Source organism: Sphaeramia orbicularis, chromosome 5 (genome assembly GCF_902148855.1).
Source record: "Sphaeramia orbicularis chromosome 5, fSphaOr1.1, whole genome shotgun sequence".
In the NCBI taxonomy this organism is placed as follows: domain Eukaryota; kingdom Metazoa; phylum Chordata; class Actinopteri; order Kurtiformes; family Apogonidae; genus Sphaeramia; species Sphaeramia orbicularis.
The window spans coordinates 11,545,915-11,567,233 of NC_043961.1; the positions used below are offsets into that span (position 1 = coordinate 11,545,915).

General features: G+C 34.9%; 1 protein-coding gene across 13 annotated transcripts in view; it reads right to left on the minus strand.

Moving 5' to 3' along the window:
- Window positions 1-21,319, minus strand: part of itpr1b (inositol 1,4,5-trisphosphate receptor, type 1b) — a 223,256-nt gene that overhangs the window by 118,691 nt on the left and 83,246 nt on the right. For 5 of the 13 annotated variants that reach the window (XM_030135516.1, XM_030135517.1, XM_030135513.1 and 2 more), the window contains 10 exons: window positions 20,322-20,573; window positions 17,962-18,087; window positions 17,670-17,798; window positions 15,529-15,546; window positions 15,137-15,163; window positions 14,457-14,577; window positions 13,472-13,656; window positions 9,607-9,755; window positions 6,911-7,022; window positions 4,445-4,480 (listed from right to left, as the gene is read on the minus strand). In XM_030135516.1, the coding sequence (XP_029991376.1) occupies window positions 4,445-4,480; window positions 6,911-7,022; window positions 9,607-9,755; window positions 13,472-13,656; window positions 14,457-14,577; window positions 15,137-15,163; window positions 15,529-15,546; window positions 17,670-17,798; window positions 17,962-18,087; window positions 20,322-20,573 (1,155 nt within the window). The remainder of the gene's footprint in view (window positions 1-4,444; window positions 4,481-6,910; window positions 7,023-9,606; window positions 9,756-13,471; window positions 13,657-14,456; window positions 14,578-15,136; window positions 15,164-15,528; window positions 15,547-17,669; window positions 17,799-17,961; window positions 18,088-20,321; window positions 20,574-21,319) is intronic. The other 8 variants (XM_030135518.1, XM_030135521.1, XM_030135519.1 and 5 more) reach the window with 4 other exon arrangements.

A 21,319-nucleotide genomic window follows, 5' to 3' on the forward strand; every position in this document is an offset into this window, starting at 1 on the left:
AAAATATGACCAAAACTATAAAAAAAAACAGAAAAAGAAGAAAAAATGAACAAAATAACCAAAATATGACCAACACAATCAAGAAAATAACCAAAAAAAAAAGAAAAAAAATGACCAAAATAACCAAAACAATCGACAAAATAACCAGAAAAAGAAAAAAAAATTACTACAATAACTGACAAAATGACCAAAATAACCGTAACCTCTCTCTGATTTCAATAGATCTGGACAGTGAGGGTGGCACGAGGGCCCGTGTTATTTTATCACGTTTCTATTTGTGGGAGGTTGAGATATCCCCGGATCCTGGAGGGTGATGTGGTCAGGGTAATAGGAGTGTAACGGACAGCTGCACTCATCCCATGGGGGGTCGAGGGGTCGGGCTGGGGGGGGGGGGGGGGCAGGGGTCAGAGGACACCGGGGTTACATAACAGTGACAGTGCCAGTTCGTGGTGCCAGTGTGGGTCCTGCCCTTCTCGTTCACACATGCCGCCGCCTGTCACTCGTGCACCGGCTGCTGTTGTTTACGAGGCGGTGTGGATGAATGACGGTGACACGCGGCATGTGCAGCGAGGGCGTCTGTGTACATTCTTCAGATACTGCGTTTGGGAGGAGTCGTCCAGACAAAGCGGCGATCTCTGAAGAAGAACAGGCCTGTTTTTGTGGGAGCCGGGGATTTCCACGAAGGGAGGGGGACCGAACACAGTAACCCAGAGCCCGGAGTCGCTTCCTGGCTGACTCTGGAAAGACCCTTTCCCACATTTCTCCACATTTCTCCACGGCCTCGTTCACTTCCCTTGTTCCTGATTAATTGACTCGTCCGTCGTCAGCCTGTTTCTACGTCGTCACCTTCCTTTCCTGTCCGAGCTGATCCTCATTGTCTCGCTTTGTGCACTTTTCAGCTGTGGCCACATTAGAGTTGGTGCTGGTTATTCCAAACACAACAATTCCACGCCAACTCATTTTCCACTTTCTCCGGGATTTCACTGTTATTACACAGACTTCAACACTGCCATGGGAGGTAACACCCGCCCCCCCCATCCCCCACCACCATCACCACCACCACCGCACACCTACTTCTAAAAACACAAAACAAAATCTACAAATCATCAGTTTATGAATTAGTCACCAATTATTAAATTAATGCAGTATTTGACACCAATTATTTACATGGATTGGGAGAATTAGTGGATCAACAGGTATTAATTAGTCATAATATTACATGAATAAAGTTGTAATTTAATAATAATTCAAATAAAATAAACATTTCGTAAGTTTCCTAAATTATGAAATACTTGTTCTTTTGGGTGAAGCTGTAACAATATTCACAGATTCAGACAAATAAGGTTGTATTTCTATGACGTTATTCTGATTTTATGAGTTTTTCCCTCAAAATACTGACATTAAGTAAACATTATTCTCAAATTCTATCTATCTATCGATCCATCTATCCATCCTTCCTGGTTACTTTCTTGTCATTGTGTGAATTCTGTCTTTATTCATGTATTGTATTATTGCATTATCTTTTGTGAGCTGTTTTGATTATTTTTTCCTTTTTGTTAATTGCTGTTCATTTTGTTGGTTTTGTTCCTTTTTATTAAATTGTTTTTTTTTTCCTTTTTTGTTCATTCCAATTCTTTTTTTTTTATTATTTTGTTCATTTTTCTTCATTTTATGGAATATTTCATGATATTTTTTGTTCATTTACTGTATTACTGCCATCACTTTTCTCCCTTTTATCTAAAAAAAACAATAATTTACAAAACAAAATATAGTACTGACATAAATGTTCCTTCGACATCTAAAGCCTGTGTCCATTTCTACATTCATTCTGTTGTTTCATCAGCCCAGAATGTCCCAAAAATCCTGAATTTCCCAAAAGAAACTGGATGTAGTGGAAGTGTATTGTTTTCTAAATTAGAGGTTAAGATCTCCGGTGTGTTTTCTAGTCCTCGTCTACATGTACGTTTCAACAGAGTTACGATCTGTCACATGGAGAATACAGGGACTGACCAGCAAAAAATGTCTGGAAGAGCAAATGCAACCAATGTAAAAAAAAAAACAAACGGTAATAAACAAACACAAACTGCACAGCGCTATGTTTCTATTGAAGCCACTAGTTTCTATTTCATTTCTACTGTAGTTACATCTACCAGGTGATGAAATGAGGGATCTACCGCTACAGACACTGAGGCTGTGGTTTCCTTTGGGTATCTTTTAGCCAGACTACAGCATTTTCACTCTCAAAATGGCTTAATCATCAGCTGGGTTTTGATCTGGTTTTATACAATATAAACTAATCCATCATATTTATCAGTACAAATCAGTCTGAAATTCCAATTAAAATATCTGTTGAAATAAACTATGTGTTTATTTGCTTTAAAACTTGCAAACACCGACCATTTCTACACAAGTAAATGACCAGTGGAGGTTATAAGTATACATTTGTTTTTCATCTGGATTTATATGGATTATATTGAACAGAATATTTTAAGTTCGATATCTTATTAAAACAGAGCAAACTTCATATATTAATGGTTCTACTGTTAAGACGACTGCCAAATCAGAAATATCTCAGCATTATTTATGGCTTTTCTCCCTTTCTGTCTTGTCTATATATGTTTGTGTGACTGTATGTTCTGTGTATTTTTGTAGGTTGTGTATGCATTTTTATTTTTTGTGTGTGCAATTAACCTTACTTTTCTTTTAATACCTTTATATACTAGTCAACGTTTGCTCGGGATCAGTTTTATATTGCACAATAATTGATGTTGTATAATATTTTGGGTGACATCATATATTATGTGTGTACTTTGGCTAGTCATGTAAAGAAAAATGGACCAAAAGGTAAAAAAAACATACATTTTTCTTGCACTTTCAGGCAAAAGGGTGATACAACCCTAGAAATTAGAGTTCACAACAATTACTCTTCCAATTTTGTTTTCACTGAAACCACTCAGAATGTTCTGAAACACATACGGTGTGATGTCAATAATGTGTGTGGCCACCATCCGCATCCGCAGGCTGTACTCCACTGGGAAAATAAACTGTCAAGCTTCCAGAATTACACCCCCGAATATAGCAAAGTTATAGTCCTGATCCCTAGCAAATGTTGACTAGTGTATTATCACTGTATTCTTTGGTATCCCATGACACGTTCTTATGTCTTGGGCTCACTGTTGGTATTCTTACTCTGAAAATCCGTTCCAGTAATATTGTACAACCTGAAACACCTCTGTTGGACTTAACCCTGTAAAGCCTGAACCATTTCATCACTAACAGAAAATTCCAGTTCTATGAAACTGGAGCCTTTATTGGTCCTTCTGAACAACCCAAAAAGAATTTTTTCAAATATCAGTTTCCATGTATGAGTTTCAATTTTGTATCATATTTGATCCATCGAGTCTCAATGCTCAAATATTATTATTTTTGAACAAACAAAAACATAATATAACACAGACACGTCTAACAAATTGGTAATTCTATATATATATATTTCTATATTTTAAATGTATTATTATGTCATAATAATACATATTTGAAATGTATTACGTCTATTACGTCTATTCTGTTGTTTTTACTTGGTATTTTTATTTCACTGTTTTAACTGCATAGATGCTTTTATGTCTTTTTAATCTAGTCATGTATATTAGTCAATTATTTTGCTTTTTATTCTTCTGTACAACATTGTCTTAATTGTACAGCTGTTCTATGTTTTTAATCTATTCTTGTATTTTTCTTTCATTTTTGGTTTTTTCCCTGTAAGTCACTTTAGAAAAAAAGCATCTGCCAAATGCATAAATGTAATGTAATGTAATTCCTTTTTGAAATTGGCAAAGTTCTGCCTCCCAACTCATTAATGACAGTCTTGTAGTGTCACTGGAAAGGCCTCTGGTGAACGAATTCTTCCCCCATGGTGGATTATCTGTGTATTGCATGTATCTAATTGTATACATCAGGTTTTTCATGAAAAAAAATATCACACTGATCATGTAGAGGGCTTCAAAACTCATGTATCAAATATGATACATTTGGCATTATAGGGTTAATTTGTTAAGTGGCAATGAAAATGAAAATAAAAATAAAAATTTGATCGCAAAACAGTAAAAAACAGTATTTACGGTTTTCATACAGAGGTAGATGAAGATGGATTGAAGTAGCTGTTCCAAAACTCATCTAATGGCTGTATTTAACCGAATATGCGTTAAATAAAAACAGTGATACATACTGGATCTGATTACGAACCGAGCTGATAATCAGTCAATCCCTAATTATGGCGGTGCTAGTGTTAAACATGGAGTTCAGGAGGAGCTTTTACGGGCAACAGGACAGGGAGGGATGGACTAATGTGGCCGACACATGGGGATGTGATGCTACGAAGCCTAGCTGCAGCAGAAGCACAATGAGTTAGTGGTACATCACATGAGTAGTAAAGAAAGTGATCAACCTCAGCCACATCCATCTCATCATCAAAGGCAATCAGCTGGAAGAGAAGAGGACCAGAGGGTTAGTGGAGAGGAGCGTTATCAGAGAGTTCAAGCTCACATTCACACTGGAGTTAGTGAAAACAGGGAGGAGGACGGAACGCCGGAGCTCGGAACGTCAGTGGAACACATTTACAGATCCATAGAGGTGCAGCGTCTGTGTTAAAGTATATACTAAATACCTAAAGGGTTAATGTTAAGGCCTTTTTGTGCAGACACTTGTAGATTTGAGGTCGGTGTCTTATGTGAGCATCAGTCCGTAAGATAAAATTATATTAATATTAGAGTTAAAATTAAGAATCAAGAGTTAAAGAAGTGATATTTTGCTTTTTTATTTTTTTTAAATAGAATTATGCATTTTCAAACATTTCCCTGTGGTCTACATTAACTGTAAATGCTCTGCTTGGGTCTGAATTCTTCATTAATTCAACTCCACAGGTCCATCTTCAACCCTATTTCTGAGTAATGACACCAGAAAGGTCATTTTTGAACGCTGGCCCTTTAAATGCACATGAGCCACTTCAGACCCTGCCCCCTCCAGGTTGTTGGCTGTGCTGCTCTGTCCCATTCAACCAAACAGCTGAACATTTTAGGTAATCGGCTCAAAGTTTGGACATATTTTCAGTTTTTACTACAACCACTGCTGCTGACAAACAATTATGTCGTATTCACAGGAAATGTTCGTCGGAAGTCTTGATCTTATGTGTGCAAATGTTGTGACGTAACTAGTTATAAAACTTAAATTAATCAGGAATTAAAACAGGTTGTAGAAATCCACTCATTTTTCCCAAAATTAACCCTTTCATACATAGTGGTCACTACAGTGGACAGTTACTCTACAGCTTTACTCTCGTATATTCATGGGTTTTGTTGTTTTAGTTCCATATCAACCAACACAGTGGACACTTATGCATCATCTCATAAACTGCAATTCATACCATTATTGTAACTTTGCTGTTCTTGATCGGTTCTTGAGTGGAAATCGATTGTTAATATTTATTTTTTGCATATTATCTCCATGAAGTGAGTAATAACTGGTATTAGAATATGTTAAAATGTGAGAAAACATCAGATTAGCTGCATTAAACATGGTTTCATTTCACTGTTTTCATATCACTTTATGATATTGGGTTTTAAATACATGTTTCTTTGCTTCAAGAATAAAATTCATGGTGTAGCTGAGTGGATATTTTTGTAAATCTATGAAAAACAGGTTGATTTAAAAAAAAAAATTCAATCACATTGTTTTGTTTTTTTTCATGCCTAAAGAGGAATAAAAACACTCAGGAAAAAAATCTTGATTAAGGTTCTCATAATTAATGCATGAAAGGGTTAATATAAAGATAGTTTTGCAGCCCCTGGAGGGTTCAAATTCAAACTTTTGGACCTATTAGGATCCAAATACACAAATAAATGAACCAAAGACTAATAAAAGTGGGTTTAGCGAAATATGACCCCTTTAAAATCAAGAATTAAAATTAAGAGTTGAGTTATAAGATAAGATAAGATAAGATAAGATAAGCTTTTATTAGTCCCACGATGGGGACATTTGCAGTCATGAAACCCACTGAGTTTTTTTTGTTTTTCTCAACTCAATAAAGCAGTAAATCCTGTGAGATTTACATTAACAAAAAAAAAACAACCAAAAAAACAAAACTTAATGTTTCCTGCTTAAAATGTATTTCTTCCCCATTTCTTGCAGAATTCTGAGTATTATTTCTCTTATTTTACCTCTGAAAAGGGTTTTTATTTCATTTCTAACGAACACAAACTCTAAATTCCACTCCTAAAAAATAATTGTTGAATATATAAGTACAATAAATATGTACATCCCATTTAACTAAAACAGGAAACGGCTCATGACACAACATTCCACAGAACTACACATGGTTAAAAAAAACTCCCACAAAAATCTGAAAGCAGAAGTTATCGCCTCAGTTTCAAAACACAAAGATTTAATTCAACGTTTGGCTCGACTTTGTTTCAGCCTTTGAGGCCAAAATGTGGTTATTGTTGTTATTGTTGTTGTTGAAACAAACCTGGTCCCGTTAGTACAGAGTTCATTAGTAGCTGATGGATGTTACATGAGAGTAGGGTCATGCATGTTGTTAATCATGTTATTTCAGTTAATATTTACACCTGAATTACTTGGACTGAAGCCATAGGTGAGTCTATTTACTGTGTTCATTGTGTGTGACTGTTCACCATAAAAAAAACCCAGACTAGATTAGACACAGTGTGATAATCCTACATGAAAAGCTGAATTAAACATGAATCACTTCCTGTTTCAGCGGATCCAGACGCGGCCAAGATAAAGTCATTAACCGCGGTGACTTCAGGGCAGATGTATCCTGAGACGTCAGTTACTGGACGTGTTTTCATCTGCGGTGACTCACAAAAATACGGTGGAAAAGCAGGTGAATGTGTACCTTTTCTCCGTAGCCGCGATCCTTGGTCATCATTTCCCTTAAGGTCTGCAGGACTTTAATGCACAAGCGCTCCTCGTTCTCCTCCAGGAGCTGTTTGGTGTGTTTGATCAGTCTGATCGGGGAGAAGAAATTCAAATTAATCGAATAAACACACGAAACGCAACCCCTACTATAAAACACAGGGTTATTCTGAGCGACTGCGTTTCAGTTTTAACAAGAAAATTTGATGATACCGTAATACAGATGTGTGGAAACGATAAACTTTATACTTTATTCAGTGACTGATTCCGTCTGTGGGATACACAGGGTTGATTCTTTGGCGGTTTTGGTAGAACTAAGTGTGTTCTGATAGCAGACTGACCCCTGCTGGTCAGAGTTTAGAATATCAATACTAATAACACTGGTCAACAACAAATTTATTAAGTTTTTTGAGCTGATTCAGGATAATTTTGGTGTGCTGAATCCAACAATCACATTAATTTTGCTCAATCAGGTCAACTTTCTGAACTATGCTACATATTGGCTTTTTAACATTTTTGCTTACATTTATGGGCATTTTCACATCATATGATACAAAATTCTTTCATATTTCTTGCAATAAACGAGTTCTGAAGATTTTACTTTTGCCAATTTATGATTAATGGTTTTTTTAATATTACAGGTGAATGAAATGGCTTCGACTAGAAGATCTTGCAAAAATAAGCCTGACGTATTCTGCTACATCTGCGGTGAATACACCATTGTACCTAACAGGAATCCTGTTAGAAAATGATTTTTTTTCTCTTAAAACCTATTTTGGGTGAGAACTACATAAAAAAAAAAATCAACTGATAAAGTCACAAAAATGTAATCAATTGTGTGAGAAGATCAAATTTTTCAAAATCAAAGACCTGATTGAGAAAAACAGATGTCATTTTTGGATTTAGCGGTGCAAAATGGTCCTAATTCAGTTGAAAAAACCTAGACAACTTGAAAAAAAACTTTTTTTGTAACCCAGTGTAATCAATTAAAGACCTAGAACTAAACATGGAGAATCAGCGTTCAGTTTCTATGCTCCGTATATCTGGAACAAACTACCAGAAAATATCAGGTCTGCTGAGAGTCTGAGTTCTTTTAAGTCAAGGTTAAAAACTCACCTGTTCACTGCTGCCTTTGACTAAAAGGGTTTTTACTTTTTAAATTTTATATTCTCTTTCGAAACTCTGCACTGCAACTCTTACTTTAATACGTGTGTGTTTTTATATTTTTGGATTTTATGTGTCGTTTTCTTACTTGCTGTTTTTAATCACCTTTTACACGTTTCTTTTATAATGTTTTAAATGTGTCTCTTTTTCCCTTGTCGTTGTATTTCAATGTCCTGTGTGAAGCACCTTGAATTGCCTTGTTGCTGAAATGTGCATGTAAATAAACTTGAAATCGGTCAGGAACAGACACTTCAACAGAAATTTTAATCATAATGAGGAGATTTGTGAACTGAAAGTTGGATTTTTTTTTTTTTTTTATTAACTCCTTGGTCCACTGAAAAAACATTTGGGAAACATCCTTATTACAGTCTCTGCTTAATGCCTGACCTTATTAACTCACCCTTTTCTCTCTCTTTTTTTTTTTAATAGATGTGGGTCTGTAATAATTCTTACATAATCGTCACGTCAGGATCATTTTAGATAACGGTGATAATTATATATAATTATTCAATAATTGTCTGCATTCATCTGCGTAAAAACAGCTGGAGAAATTGACAAAAATAACTGATTTTATCATTATTTCCACTTTGTTTTTCCAGTGTTTGACTGTTGCTCTTTTACAAACACCACTTCATTGCAAATCACTCTTCTTCTTCTGTGTTTTTATGTAGCAATAGTGGAGTTTGTTACATCTGCTATGTTGAGTTTTTAATCAACAAAAGGCAAATGGACATGTTTCCAAATTCAGTCTCATCTAGGTGGATAATTCAACTATTACTAGACATACAACACAACGGGTGAATGAATAATATAATTAACTGCAATTACTGTAAATGAGAATCATAACACTGGTCAACAACAAATTTATTGTTTAAGTTTTTTGAGCTGATTCAGGATCATTTTGGTGTGCTGAATCCAACAATCACATTAATTTTGCTCAATCAGGTCAACTTTCTGAACTATGCTACATATTGGCTTTTTAACATTTTTGCTTACATTTATGGGCATTTTCACATCATATGATATGAAATTCTTTCATATTTCTTGCAATAAACGAGTTCTGAAGATTTTACTTTTGCCAATTTATGATTAATGGTTTTTTTAATATTACAGGTGAATGAAATGGCTTCGACTAGAAGATCTTGCAAAAATAAGCCTGACGTATTCTGCTACATCTGTGGTGAATACACCATCGTACCTAACAGGAATCAAGTCAAAAGTTTCATAAAGTGTGCTTACCAATCTTATTTTGGTATTAATTATGATATTTTGTGAGAAGATCAAATTTTTCAAAATCAAATTAGCAAAAAAATCTGACCTGATTGAGAAAAACAGATGTCATTTTTGGATTTAGCGGTGCAAAATGGTCCTAATTCTGTTGAAAAAACCTAGAAAACTTGCAAAAAAACATTTTTTGTAACCCAGTGTAATGTGACAGCCTTAAATGCATGCTAAAAAACTAAAAAAAAAAAAAAAAAATTCAGTGCACACACGTCAGATGTCGAAACCTACTTCGATATGAAACCTCCGCTTTCGCATTTTTTGCGAGCGTCCGTGTTCTCGGGGAAGAGCAGCTCTGGACGATGCAGGACGTCCACCAACACCGAGAGTTCAGCCTGGACCAGAGGCCTCAGACGATCCTCCAACGCCGACACGATGTCCTGGAAGAGCACAGGTCCATGGAACCAGGACGTAGACAGCACCGGGAATGAACAGAATGGAAAACTAGGAGTTAGAGGAGAAAAAAACCAAACACTGACAACTAAAACAATTAAAGATACCCGACATACTTATAATAGTTATGAGAGAGGCCTCCACATGTTAGACACCATGTCACATATAAGCAATTAGCAGCATTTTGTTTGGTACATGACTAGTTTGTGAAAAAGGGTTGAACATGTTACATATGAAACTTGTGAAAAATATCAATAGCTCCTCTCTGAAAATCAGTTTGTACTCCTGTACTTGTGGAGGGCTGCAAAATGTTTTTTTTTTTTTTTTTTTTATTCAAGAAAGGAAAAACAATGTATAATGCATTTTAGATACAGTGTCTGGAATTGTTTTTCTTAGTTTAACCAAATGAATCCCGTCCCTCCCACCCTTCCCACATACATACAAACAAACAAAACAAAGTAAAAAAAACCAAAAATAAATAAATAAATGGGGGTGCACACAATAATATAACTCATGATATGGGTAAATTAAATAAAGGACACTTTCAAGCGTTGTTTCTAGCTTCCAGGGTATATGATGCTACGGGAGGGTGTTGATTCTATCAAAATACAAAATTAAGGGGTCCCATAACTTCTGGAACTTTCCAATGCTGCAAAATATTAATTAATATTAAGATTTCTACCTGTTATTTACTGACTTACACAGAGAAGTTGAACAGAAGATTATTCAGAACTGTGTTTTGTTTTGTTGTTTAATTCAAATTTGTATTCAAAACAGTCTCACAACATTTTACACAGGACATCACTGACACAAAGAACACTATTCTTTTAAAGAAAAAAAGGTGTCAATATTGCTCATTGAAAGAAAGAAAAAGAAAAAAGAAAAACAGTTAAATTGTGAATCATTGTTGCATGAATATTGTCATAAATACAGACTTTCCAGTGCAATACAGAACTTTGGAGTAATTAGTGAAAATTAAAGCTTTTCATGGTCATTCTACTTTTGCAGAACAATAACATGAATAGTATAAAAATTATATAAGTAAACAACAACTGTGGGTTTTAACATTCAAGTTTTAAGATATGAGATTTAAGACCTTTATTTGTTTCCGGAGGGGCCATTGTTTCTGTCGCAGTCACAATTAAAACAACAATTTAACAACAATAAACACCAATTAAACACAGATACACACAAACCGGAGTTTAAAAATCTTTAAAGGTCTCCATTTTTTAATTCATTTTTTAAACCTAGAACACTGTTTATATGTCGACAAGGTGAAAAAACAGAGAAAAATATCTGTTTTGCAAAATATTTGTATTAATGTGTACAGGTCCTTACTTTAGAAATATTCCTCAAGTAAATATATCACTTAAATCTTATTGAGTTTAATCTTTTCCTCCTGCTTAAACTTTTAAATTTCACTTTAATCAACCCTCACACACCATCGTATGGATATAATGGAAGCTGGCTGTATTATATTTCATATTTAGTATACTAACTCTGTATATCCCATTAAACCGGATCAGATTTTTGGCTTTTTGAAGCGCATGTAGATATAATTTAGCATATTTTATTAAAATAATAATAGTAATAATAAAATGGGATTTCTTTCTAACAAGCTTATATTTCACCCAATGCTTGCATTCCTATCATCAGTAAAAGAGATGACATGCTAATATTTTGTTATGTATATATATTATTTCTAGAATTGAAGGGGTTTAATAGACAGGACGTAACATAAAACACATTAGACGAGGTATTTTCAGTATGATGCACCTTCACATCCCACTCTCTAATGCACTTCCTGTCGAGAACTGGTGTGAAAAAATGCAAATAGGAGGTGTTGGTGCTGGTGGTTATAGTATTTCATGTGGGTTGTCTGATAAGTGTTTGAAAAAAAAAAGATAAGGAAGAGGTAAAACAAACAAACAAACAAAGCAGAAGTTTTATTTTAAATGTACTATTCTGTTGGTGGAGAACCAAGGATGCGACCCGGTCCGGACTGGACTGAACTGGTTCAATCTGGTGGAAACGTTTAATGGAAATAAATGTTGATGGCAGAGATGGAAGAGATAAGAGGAGAAGTGAACCACTGAGGGCAGAGGCTTCAGACTTCCACTGAAAACTGAGTCATGATTTACAAGAAAAAATGGAGTACCAGCCCATTTCCACAGTATTTTATTTACAACTGTTTCCAGACACACTGTAACTGTTGACGTATGTGGTGTTTCTTAATCAGTCCTCCTCTTCCTATACTGAGGAGGTGGAGGCGACTATAGATGTTTAATGTAGGCGCTTTTCCACTGACCCTCAAATTGCGCAATTATAAAAGTTTACATGATGAAAAACGCCAAAACTCTTGTTTTTCGATTAAATGTTTTTGCGCTGGCAAGAGGTGGTTTTTTGGGCGTAGCGCAAATGGTATATCACGGATAACTGTAATGGAAAGACCTAAAAAAAAAAAAAAAAAAACGGATGTTGATGGATGTTACATCAGGCAAAGAAGAAGAGATTTAGAAGAAACATGTCACGGTATGTGTGGACACACCAGGAAGCCGAAACATTTTTTAATTTAGTACGGGATAGAGGGGTAATAATATAATAATAATAACAATGAATATATCTGTAAATCGACATGATATTTACGTTCATCGACATGTTTATGGAATGGCTTCTCATGTCATCTCGCGATAATAAATAAACAAATCATCACATTTGGGATTTAATGGAAAAACCGAAATTACGCACTTCTGTTTCTATTCCGACATTTAGTAAATATCGTTAAAGTTTTGCGCAGGTGTCCGATTAAAAAGCAGCTTGTGATGACGTGAAAGCAGATGTCATCTTAACTCTGTAAAGCCTGAACCATTAAATCATTGACAGAAAATTCCTGGTCTTTGAAACTGGAGCCTTTATTGGTCCTTCTGAACAGTCAAAAAATGTCAAATATCAATTTCCAATGTAAGAGTTTCAATTTTGTATCATATTTGATACATCAGGTCTCAATGCTCAAATATTACAAACAACATAATATAACACAAATATGTCTTAAAAAATTGGTAATTCCTTTTCAAAATTTGCAAAGTTCTGCCTCCTTCCTCATTAATGACAGTCTTGTAGTGTCACTGGAAAGGCCTCTGGTGAACGAACTCCTCCCTGATTTATATCCTGGTACATATTGATATCGTCTGATATGAAAAAATTTATAGTGATATGATTTTTTTCCCATATCACCCAGCCCTAATCACAATATATAATTTTTGTTTGGAAAATATTTCAGCACTTTTGTTTTTACTTTTTTAAAAATTTAATTTTACCTTTATTTAACCAGGTAAGTTAGTTGAGAACTGATTCTCATTTTCAATAACAACCTGGACATATAGAGACGAACAACCAGTTATAGAGACAAACAACCAAACATTAACACATTCACACCTATGAGCAATTTACTTTAACCACTTAACCTATTACAGAGTGCTTGCTCTTTGTCCAAATAAAAATTCCAGACATTTCAAAACTGCTGCAATAAAATTTCATCTTATATTATCTTGAATCAAACAGGATCAATAAATTCTTTGTCTCTGTTGACACTGTTGAGGTTTATGTCCCAGGAGGCATAGCAAATGGGCGGGCTTCAACTTTCTATAAGCGTCTGAATAACGTAAGAGGTTTAGAAATAAATAAAAGTAGACTGGTGACCGACCTGCAGCCTCTCGATAATATTCCTGTAGTCTTTGGAGGTGGTGATGCCGGAGTCTCGTCTGGAGGTGTTCTTGGCCGACAGCCTCCAGTTCAGGATGCTCTTCTGAACCACGTTATTGGACTTGACAAACAGGTTGTTGACCTGACTGTCCAGGTCCACCGGGATGGCGATGGCTCTGCTCTTAGCTGGACAGACACAACGGGCAGTTTAATGACTTAAAACTAATCACAGAAGAAGAATGGTATTGTTGGTATAATTGCATTTTGATGGTTTAATATATATTGATGTAACATAAATATATGTAATAATATATGACATAATAGTATAGATGGAGTAATATATGGTGTATATTTGTATGTATGTGCGTGTGTATAAGTATATATCTATATGTGTGTATGTATGTATGTATGTATGTATGTATGTATGTATGTATGTATGTATATGTATATATGTGTTTGTGAATAGTTGTATATAAGGGGATGTACAGGAAATGTATGTAAAGATATAGTGTATATGGATATATGTATGTATGTATGTATGTATGTATGTGAATATATACGTAAGCACGTACTATATGTATGTGTATATATGTATGCATGCATGTATGTATGCAAGTACATATGTATGTATGCACGTGTACGTATGCACATATGTATGTGTATGTATGCGTATGCCTGTACGTATGTATGTATGCATGTATATGTACATGTATGTATGTCTGTGTAAGTGTAATTTCAGTCCTGGATGTTTTTCTATATTATTAACTGATAATGTACTCATAGTCTGTGAACTGTGGGAGTAGGACCATGTAAGGACAGGCTTCGTCCTACTCCCTTTCAGACAGAACTATTGGTACTGTCTATACTATGTTTGTTTTCTTCTTGCTGTTGTTGCATGTTTGAAATAAACAGTAAACAATAAACAAACATACAGTAGAGTTTGTAGAGTTGAATAATCCACAGTTGGAGGTGGTGTGGTTTCTTACCTACGTCTGACAGGACTTTAATACAGGCCTCCACTGATGCCTTCTGAACAGGGTTCAGCCAGTTACAGTGATAAACCCTGAACACACCCTGAAGCAGCTGCACAAAGACCGGCTGACGAGTCTGAACATAGAAGAAAAACTAATTACAGACCAGCGTAACGAAGCTCTGGGCCATGACACGACCATCATGTGTCATACTGTGTTTGACTTTGCCTTTAGGGTTTACAGGCCTGTGTACAAGTCCAATAATCTGTTTGTTGGTTTAGTAAAGTTCACACATATGCATTTGTCTGTGGATTTAGATCCAATCTGATTTATGTCAAGTATAAACAGCAGGAAAAACACATTTCATTGACCCCCCCCCCCCCCCCCATTTGCAAACCTTTTGGTCACGATTGTATATATATTTATATTTTTGGTCATATTTCCCTGAATTACAGTAAAGACCACAAGACAAACACATGTAAACAATAGGTGTAACCTGTGAAACCAACCATCCAAGTGTTCAGAACCTCATTTGTGTCAGAGTGAGGGTACTATGGTGGATCCTACGGTGGGGGGGGCGGGTCCTTTAGGTCCATCCGAATCCCAACACAACTCACCAAACCCAGTGTAAAACTACCACCACAGAACAACAGTACATCTACCAGCGGACACAGCCCTAGGGTGCAAATAAATACCTCCGATATCTTTCCGAGAAAGGCCGCCTGTTGCAAGAGAGAGAGGGTTGCAGCTGGTAAAACCTCATTATGCAGAATTCTGAGAAAGTCTAATTAGTTGCGTAAAGGTCGGTTAGCTAGTTCTACTGCAGCCGATCATATGGTCAGAGTTAAAGGGATTTGGCATTCTACTGTACGAAGGATTAGTGGAGAAGTTGTGGGAAGTAGGGCACTACCTCAGCATTGCATCAGTACGTCATGTGCACCACATCCCAGAAAACCTTGTGCAACGCAGCACAGATCTGGGAACAGCTGAGTCTGTGTGTGCTGACTAAGCTATGAAAATAAACCACGTAACTTTACACCAATAACAGGAAAACACGTACAGTTTGAGGGCAATCACTGATACTTACATACATATACCGGGCCATCTATGCAGGCGGAAGAAGGTCATAAATAAAGGATATGAAGCACAAGTAGAACTGTTTACACACACTTCTGTTATTTATGAATGAATTTCAGGTCTGTGTCATATTTACTGGGCTATATCCGTTGGAATGACTTTAATAATTATAAATAAAAGGATATAGTTAAAAAGGATGTGTTTTATGGAGAGATTAACATTTATACTGAGGGTGCAAGATGAACTTTACATAATAAGATGAGTCATGCTCTTAAGTATATTTGCCTTCATTCATGTTTGCTGTGGTTCAATATTGTTATTGAACGTGTGCCATGCTGCTGCTACACTGTCATTTCCCAGTTTGGGATAAATAAAGTACATCCATCTATCTATCTAAATGGATTAGTTTCTTTAAACACAATTAATATGCGGTTTGTCTCATAGTCCTGTGAAATACTATATAAACTGCTGTTCTAAAAATGCAATTAATTAACTTGATTGCTATTTAAAACCTGTAACCTAAATTATCATTACTATTAGACTGTGACTGTTATCTGTTGCCGATTGTTATTTGTTGCCGATTGTTATTTGTTGTGTTCTGCATGACAAAATGATAAATCCCTAATAAAAACTAAGTGTCCAAAAAAAACAAAAAAGATGTGTTTTCTCCGTGTTCCAAAAGTACAAACAGAACTGGGAGAGAAATCTGTTAAATGTTCTGGTTCCACTACCTGAAAAACCTACAGAAAGAGACAAAAATGAAGGATCTGGTGTCTTTAAAAACATTGAAACTCATTTTAAACGAATATGAAAAGAATGACTCTGGATGTACACGTTTTCAAACTGACTGAATCGGGTTCTGCTTTGAGATGATTTTAAGGAACATTGTTATACTTTTCGTACCTTTACGATTACCGGTGGTGTTTTAAATGCATGCTTTAATTTAATGTGTTATGTATGGTTTTAACACTGAGTTTGACTGAATTTTCAGTCTCAACAAGTCATTTTTTACTGGTTAAATAAATGTTAATAGGAACAATACTACAAATAATGATCAAAATGAACAAAAATGTCAACAAACTGAAAGAAATGAATGAAGTAACAAAAAAATGAAGTATGGTTTTAGCCCTGCATTTTACTATGCGTTTCATGTACGTTTTTAATGTGGATGTATGGCTGAAATTTCTACTTTCTATATCTTCTGCTGCTCCTGTATTAACCAGAACGCTCTAGAAAAGACATTTTTAATCGCACAAAGTAATTTTTTTCCTGGTTAAATACTGGTTATTATTATTATTATTATTATTATTATTATTATTATTATTATTATTATTATTAATAATAATAATAATAATTCAACAAAATGAACAAAACAATAAAAAAAATCAAAAATGACCAAAATAATAAACGAAATGAACAACACCCCCCCCCCCAAAAAAAGAACAAATATGACCAAAATAACAAACAAAATGAGCATGTATGTAATGAATGTTTTTGTATCGTTTTAGCTCAGTGTTTTACTATGTTTTTCCCTTGTCTGGAAAACACATTTTTAATCTCTAGTAATAATTTTTTTCCTGGTTAAATACAGATTATTATTATTATTATTATTATTATTATTATTATTATTATTATTAATAATAATAATAATAATAATAATAATAATAATAATAATAATAATAATAATAATTCAACAAAATGAACAAAATAATTCTACAAATCAAAAATTAACAAAATAATAAATGAAATGAACAACATAACACCCCAAAAAAGAACAAAAATGACCAAAACAACAAACAAAATGAGCATGTATGTAATATATGTTTTAGCACGGTGTTTTATTTACTATGTGTTTTTCCTATGTCTGGAAAAGAGATTTTTAATGGTTTTAATGGTATTTTAATCGTATTTTGCATTGTAAAGCTCTATACGACTCACTCTCTGTATAAAGCGCTCTATAAATAAAACTGACTAACTTACTTAATCTCAAAGGGTAATTTTTTTCCTGGTTAAAGAAAGGTTATCATCATCATCATTATCATCATCATCATCATCAACAATAATAATAATAATAATACATGAGAATTTCTCTAAACCGTGGTATTTGTAGACTCCGGTGTTAATTGTTGTGTTACTAGTGTATCCGATTACCTGCAGACTCGTGCTCTGGTCAGAGAAAGGCGAGCTGAAGAAACACGTGACAATGCTCATGACTGTCTCAGTTACATAACGCTCCAGCATGGTGTCCGCATGCTTCCTGTCGCTGGTGTTGTTGCACACCTAAGGCCAAGACAGAACAGATATGAGCATGACGCACAGCCAACGGCTCACACTTCCTGCATGTGGGCCACAGGTAGCATATGTTCACAACAGGCCGCCGTGACATAATCGACTCACAACGACACAGTTCAAGTCCAACTTTGTCCGACGTGTGGCGTCTTACCCGACAAATGTCCACCAGGAAGTTCTCAAACAGCTTCCACATGTGGTTGGAGGTGTAAATCTCCTTCATCTCCACCTCGGTGTCCACGTAGCAGTGGTTCAGGAAGTTGATATAAGCGATTTTCACCTTCAGCCATGGACAAAAATAAATACAGTCAATAAAAATGATGAAGGGCATCCTGCAGAACCTACATTCCTGTCTCACATCATACGTGCAGTAGAGGTGTGTATTGGCAAGAATCCGGAGATACGATACAAATTGCAATACCCGGATCACGATACGATACATGCCGATATATCACGATGCCGTTAAGAAGGCAATATTTTTTTGTTTGTTTTGTTTCAAACTCATTTTAAACGAATGGGGAAAGGATGAATCTGGATGTAGATGTTTTTCTAACAAAATCTTTTCTAAATCTGTGATTTCTAAATCACGCTGCTTTTAACTAGGCAATATTTTTTTGTTTGTTTTGTTTCTTGTTTTATAAAGATTATTTCCTGGAAAAATTTGATTACAACAGAAATATGCACAAATACTAAACAAATTTGTGTTTGATAAGAGCAGGATCTAATTCTATATCATAAAACCGTCCTCTGTTTTAAAAAAAAAAAAATCTAAAATATTTTACCAATAAATAACACTTTAACATCTGGCTTTACCAGTACAAAAAGCCCACACAAAAATGAATAAATATTATGTTTTACAGACATTACAGTTTAGGATCCTGCTCAATTGGTCATATTCTATTTGAATGCATAGTGTACCTTCTGTGAATCACCCGACGTCATAACATTTTTGTGCAAGGAACTAACATCTGCCTCTTTCAGACAATAAAAAGTATAAATGAGATTGCCAGCAAAAAAGTGATCACTAGGAAATGGTTGACAGACAAGACACCCTCGCTGGACGAATGGAAGGACCTTGCTAAAGAAATCGCTCAAATGGAAGAACTCACCTTTACACTAAGACTGGACCATGACAAATTCAAGGAATGCTGGAGACCGTGGATAGACTTTATAAATACTTAAAAAGAACATACTTGACGCCCATTGTTCAATTGCTACTCAATTGTTCTCTTTGTTTGTTTGTTTTTTTGTTTGTTTTTTTTTGTCTTGTTTTATAAAAAACAAAACTATCAATGTATAAAATATGTAAATCATGCATTCTAAACCAAATAAAAACTTGAATAAAAAAAAAAAAAGTATAAATGACTTAAGAGTTACATATCACAAATGCATGGGGTGAACTACAACAATTTTCCACCACTGTATGACGCATATTTGACACTGGTTTTCTTTTCCAGGTCATGTAACACATTTCCTTCAAATCATTCGTGCTACAACTTGTATTATGTTGTACTTAGGAGATATTTCATGTGATAACTGGACTCTGAAAGATTAAAAAAAAAACTGTTGTTGATGCTTTTGGCAGTGAGTAAAAAAGACTATCACTAGAAAATGGTTAAAGCCTGAAGCACCCACAACTGAAGAATGGATCGATATCATACAGCACATTTATATTCTGGAGAAGTTGACATTTTGTTTTAAGGGTCAAAGGGAATCTTTCTTTCACTATTTGGTCAAAATGGCCAAACTGTGTAAAACCTGTAATTGCTGTGAATTGAATATATCGGTTATGTGAAATCATTTAAATGATATACATTTCTGTTTAGGTTAGTGTAAACATACACACCTTCATGTGTTTTATCTTGATGATGATGATGATGGTGAAACGGTGCAAGCCCTCTCCTCCCGCCAAACTTGTTATATTTGTTCTATATTCTACAAAAAAAAAAAACTTGGACTAACGACTCACGCTTTCATTCACATTTGAGGTGTGGACAATGAATTGTACCCGAAAGGGAAGTTTTGTATGATTTGCTTCTCTGAATAAACAAAGAATGGAAAAAAAAAATACAAAAAACTTGCATTATGTTTGTGAGTCCTTGGAGAATATGTTATAAATACTCAATTAAGTAATAATTATTGTATGAATCTGTGTGTTATTTAAGTCTCTTTTAGGGAAAGTTGCATATTTTGCCTAAATATTCAATTCAAGGACTCAGATTTTTTTTATTGTAAATTCACTAGATGACATGCAGAGAATTGCGATACCTTTTCCCGCCTTATTACTAATAAACATGATTTTTTTGGTTTAAAAGGAGGTAAAAGTAGAATAAGAATAAGTAGTGGCGTAAAGAATAAATTATAATAGAATATAATGCGTACATATAAAAATCTAAATTAGCTTAAGATGTGGAGAAAACCCATAGTTGGTGAGTTTCTATGAAAGTTTTTACACTCTCCTGACGTTATCGACTGAACACAATAAAATAAATGAGTAAACGTCGTTGTTCCCACCTCGGGGATGCAGTCTTCATGTGTGACCACCCGTACGATATCATCCAGGGGAAGCAGTGAGTTGCATTTGATCTCCGTGTAGACGTTCTTGCCCTCGGTGCAGACGGCGAGCAGCTCCACCAGGTGGATGTGGTACATCAGCGGGCTGTTTTCATCCATACGGTCCCGCTCAGATCGCATCATCTGGACCAGCGTCTGGAAGGAGGCGCGGTCGTTGTAGAACACCAGAACGTCCTCGCCAGAGTTCACCAGCTGAGGAGAACGGATGAAGTTAGTACTGGAGTATCACAGACACCATCACTGTTATGATTAATATTCTACATACTATTGAAGATATAACAGTTCTCTGTAACCCCCCCCCATATCACACCATGTGCAAGTGCAATTATACTGTAAATATGTATAGAATATTTCAATTTAAATCTAACTTTATATAAACAGATTTCTTTTCTCTCTTTATATTTCATGTTTCACACTATATTTTCAGCCTGTATTCCTTGAATTTTATTTAGTGTATTTCCTGCCGTTAACCCAACAGTGGGGTCAACAAAGTCTTATCTTATCTTGGCCTTAGTCTTGTCTTATTTCATGTTTGTTTCATTTTATTTAGTCTTTGTCTTGTCGTATTTAGTCTGAAATTAATTAGTCTTTGTCCTATCTTATTTAGCCTGTTTTTATCTTATTTAGTCTTAGTCTTGTCACCTTATTTAGTCTTTTTTTTTTAAATCTTAATTAGTCTTTGCCTTGTTTTATTTAATCTTAGTCTCATTTAGTCCTGTCCTATTTAGTCTTTTTTTTTTTTTTTAAATCTTATTTAGCATTTGTCTTGTTTTACTTAATCTTAGTCTCATTTAGTCTTGTCTTATTTAGGCTTCGTCTTTTTATTTAGTCTTAGTCTTGTCGCCTTTAGTCTTGTCTTATTCAGTTTAAGTCTTACTTTACTCAGTCTTAGTCTCATCTTATTTAGTCTCGTCTTAGTTAGTCTCAGTCTTGCATTA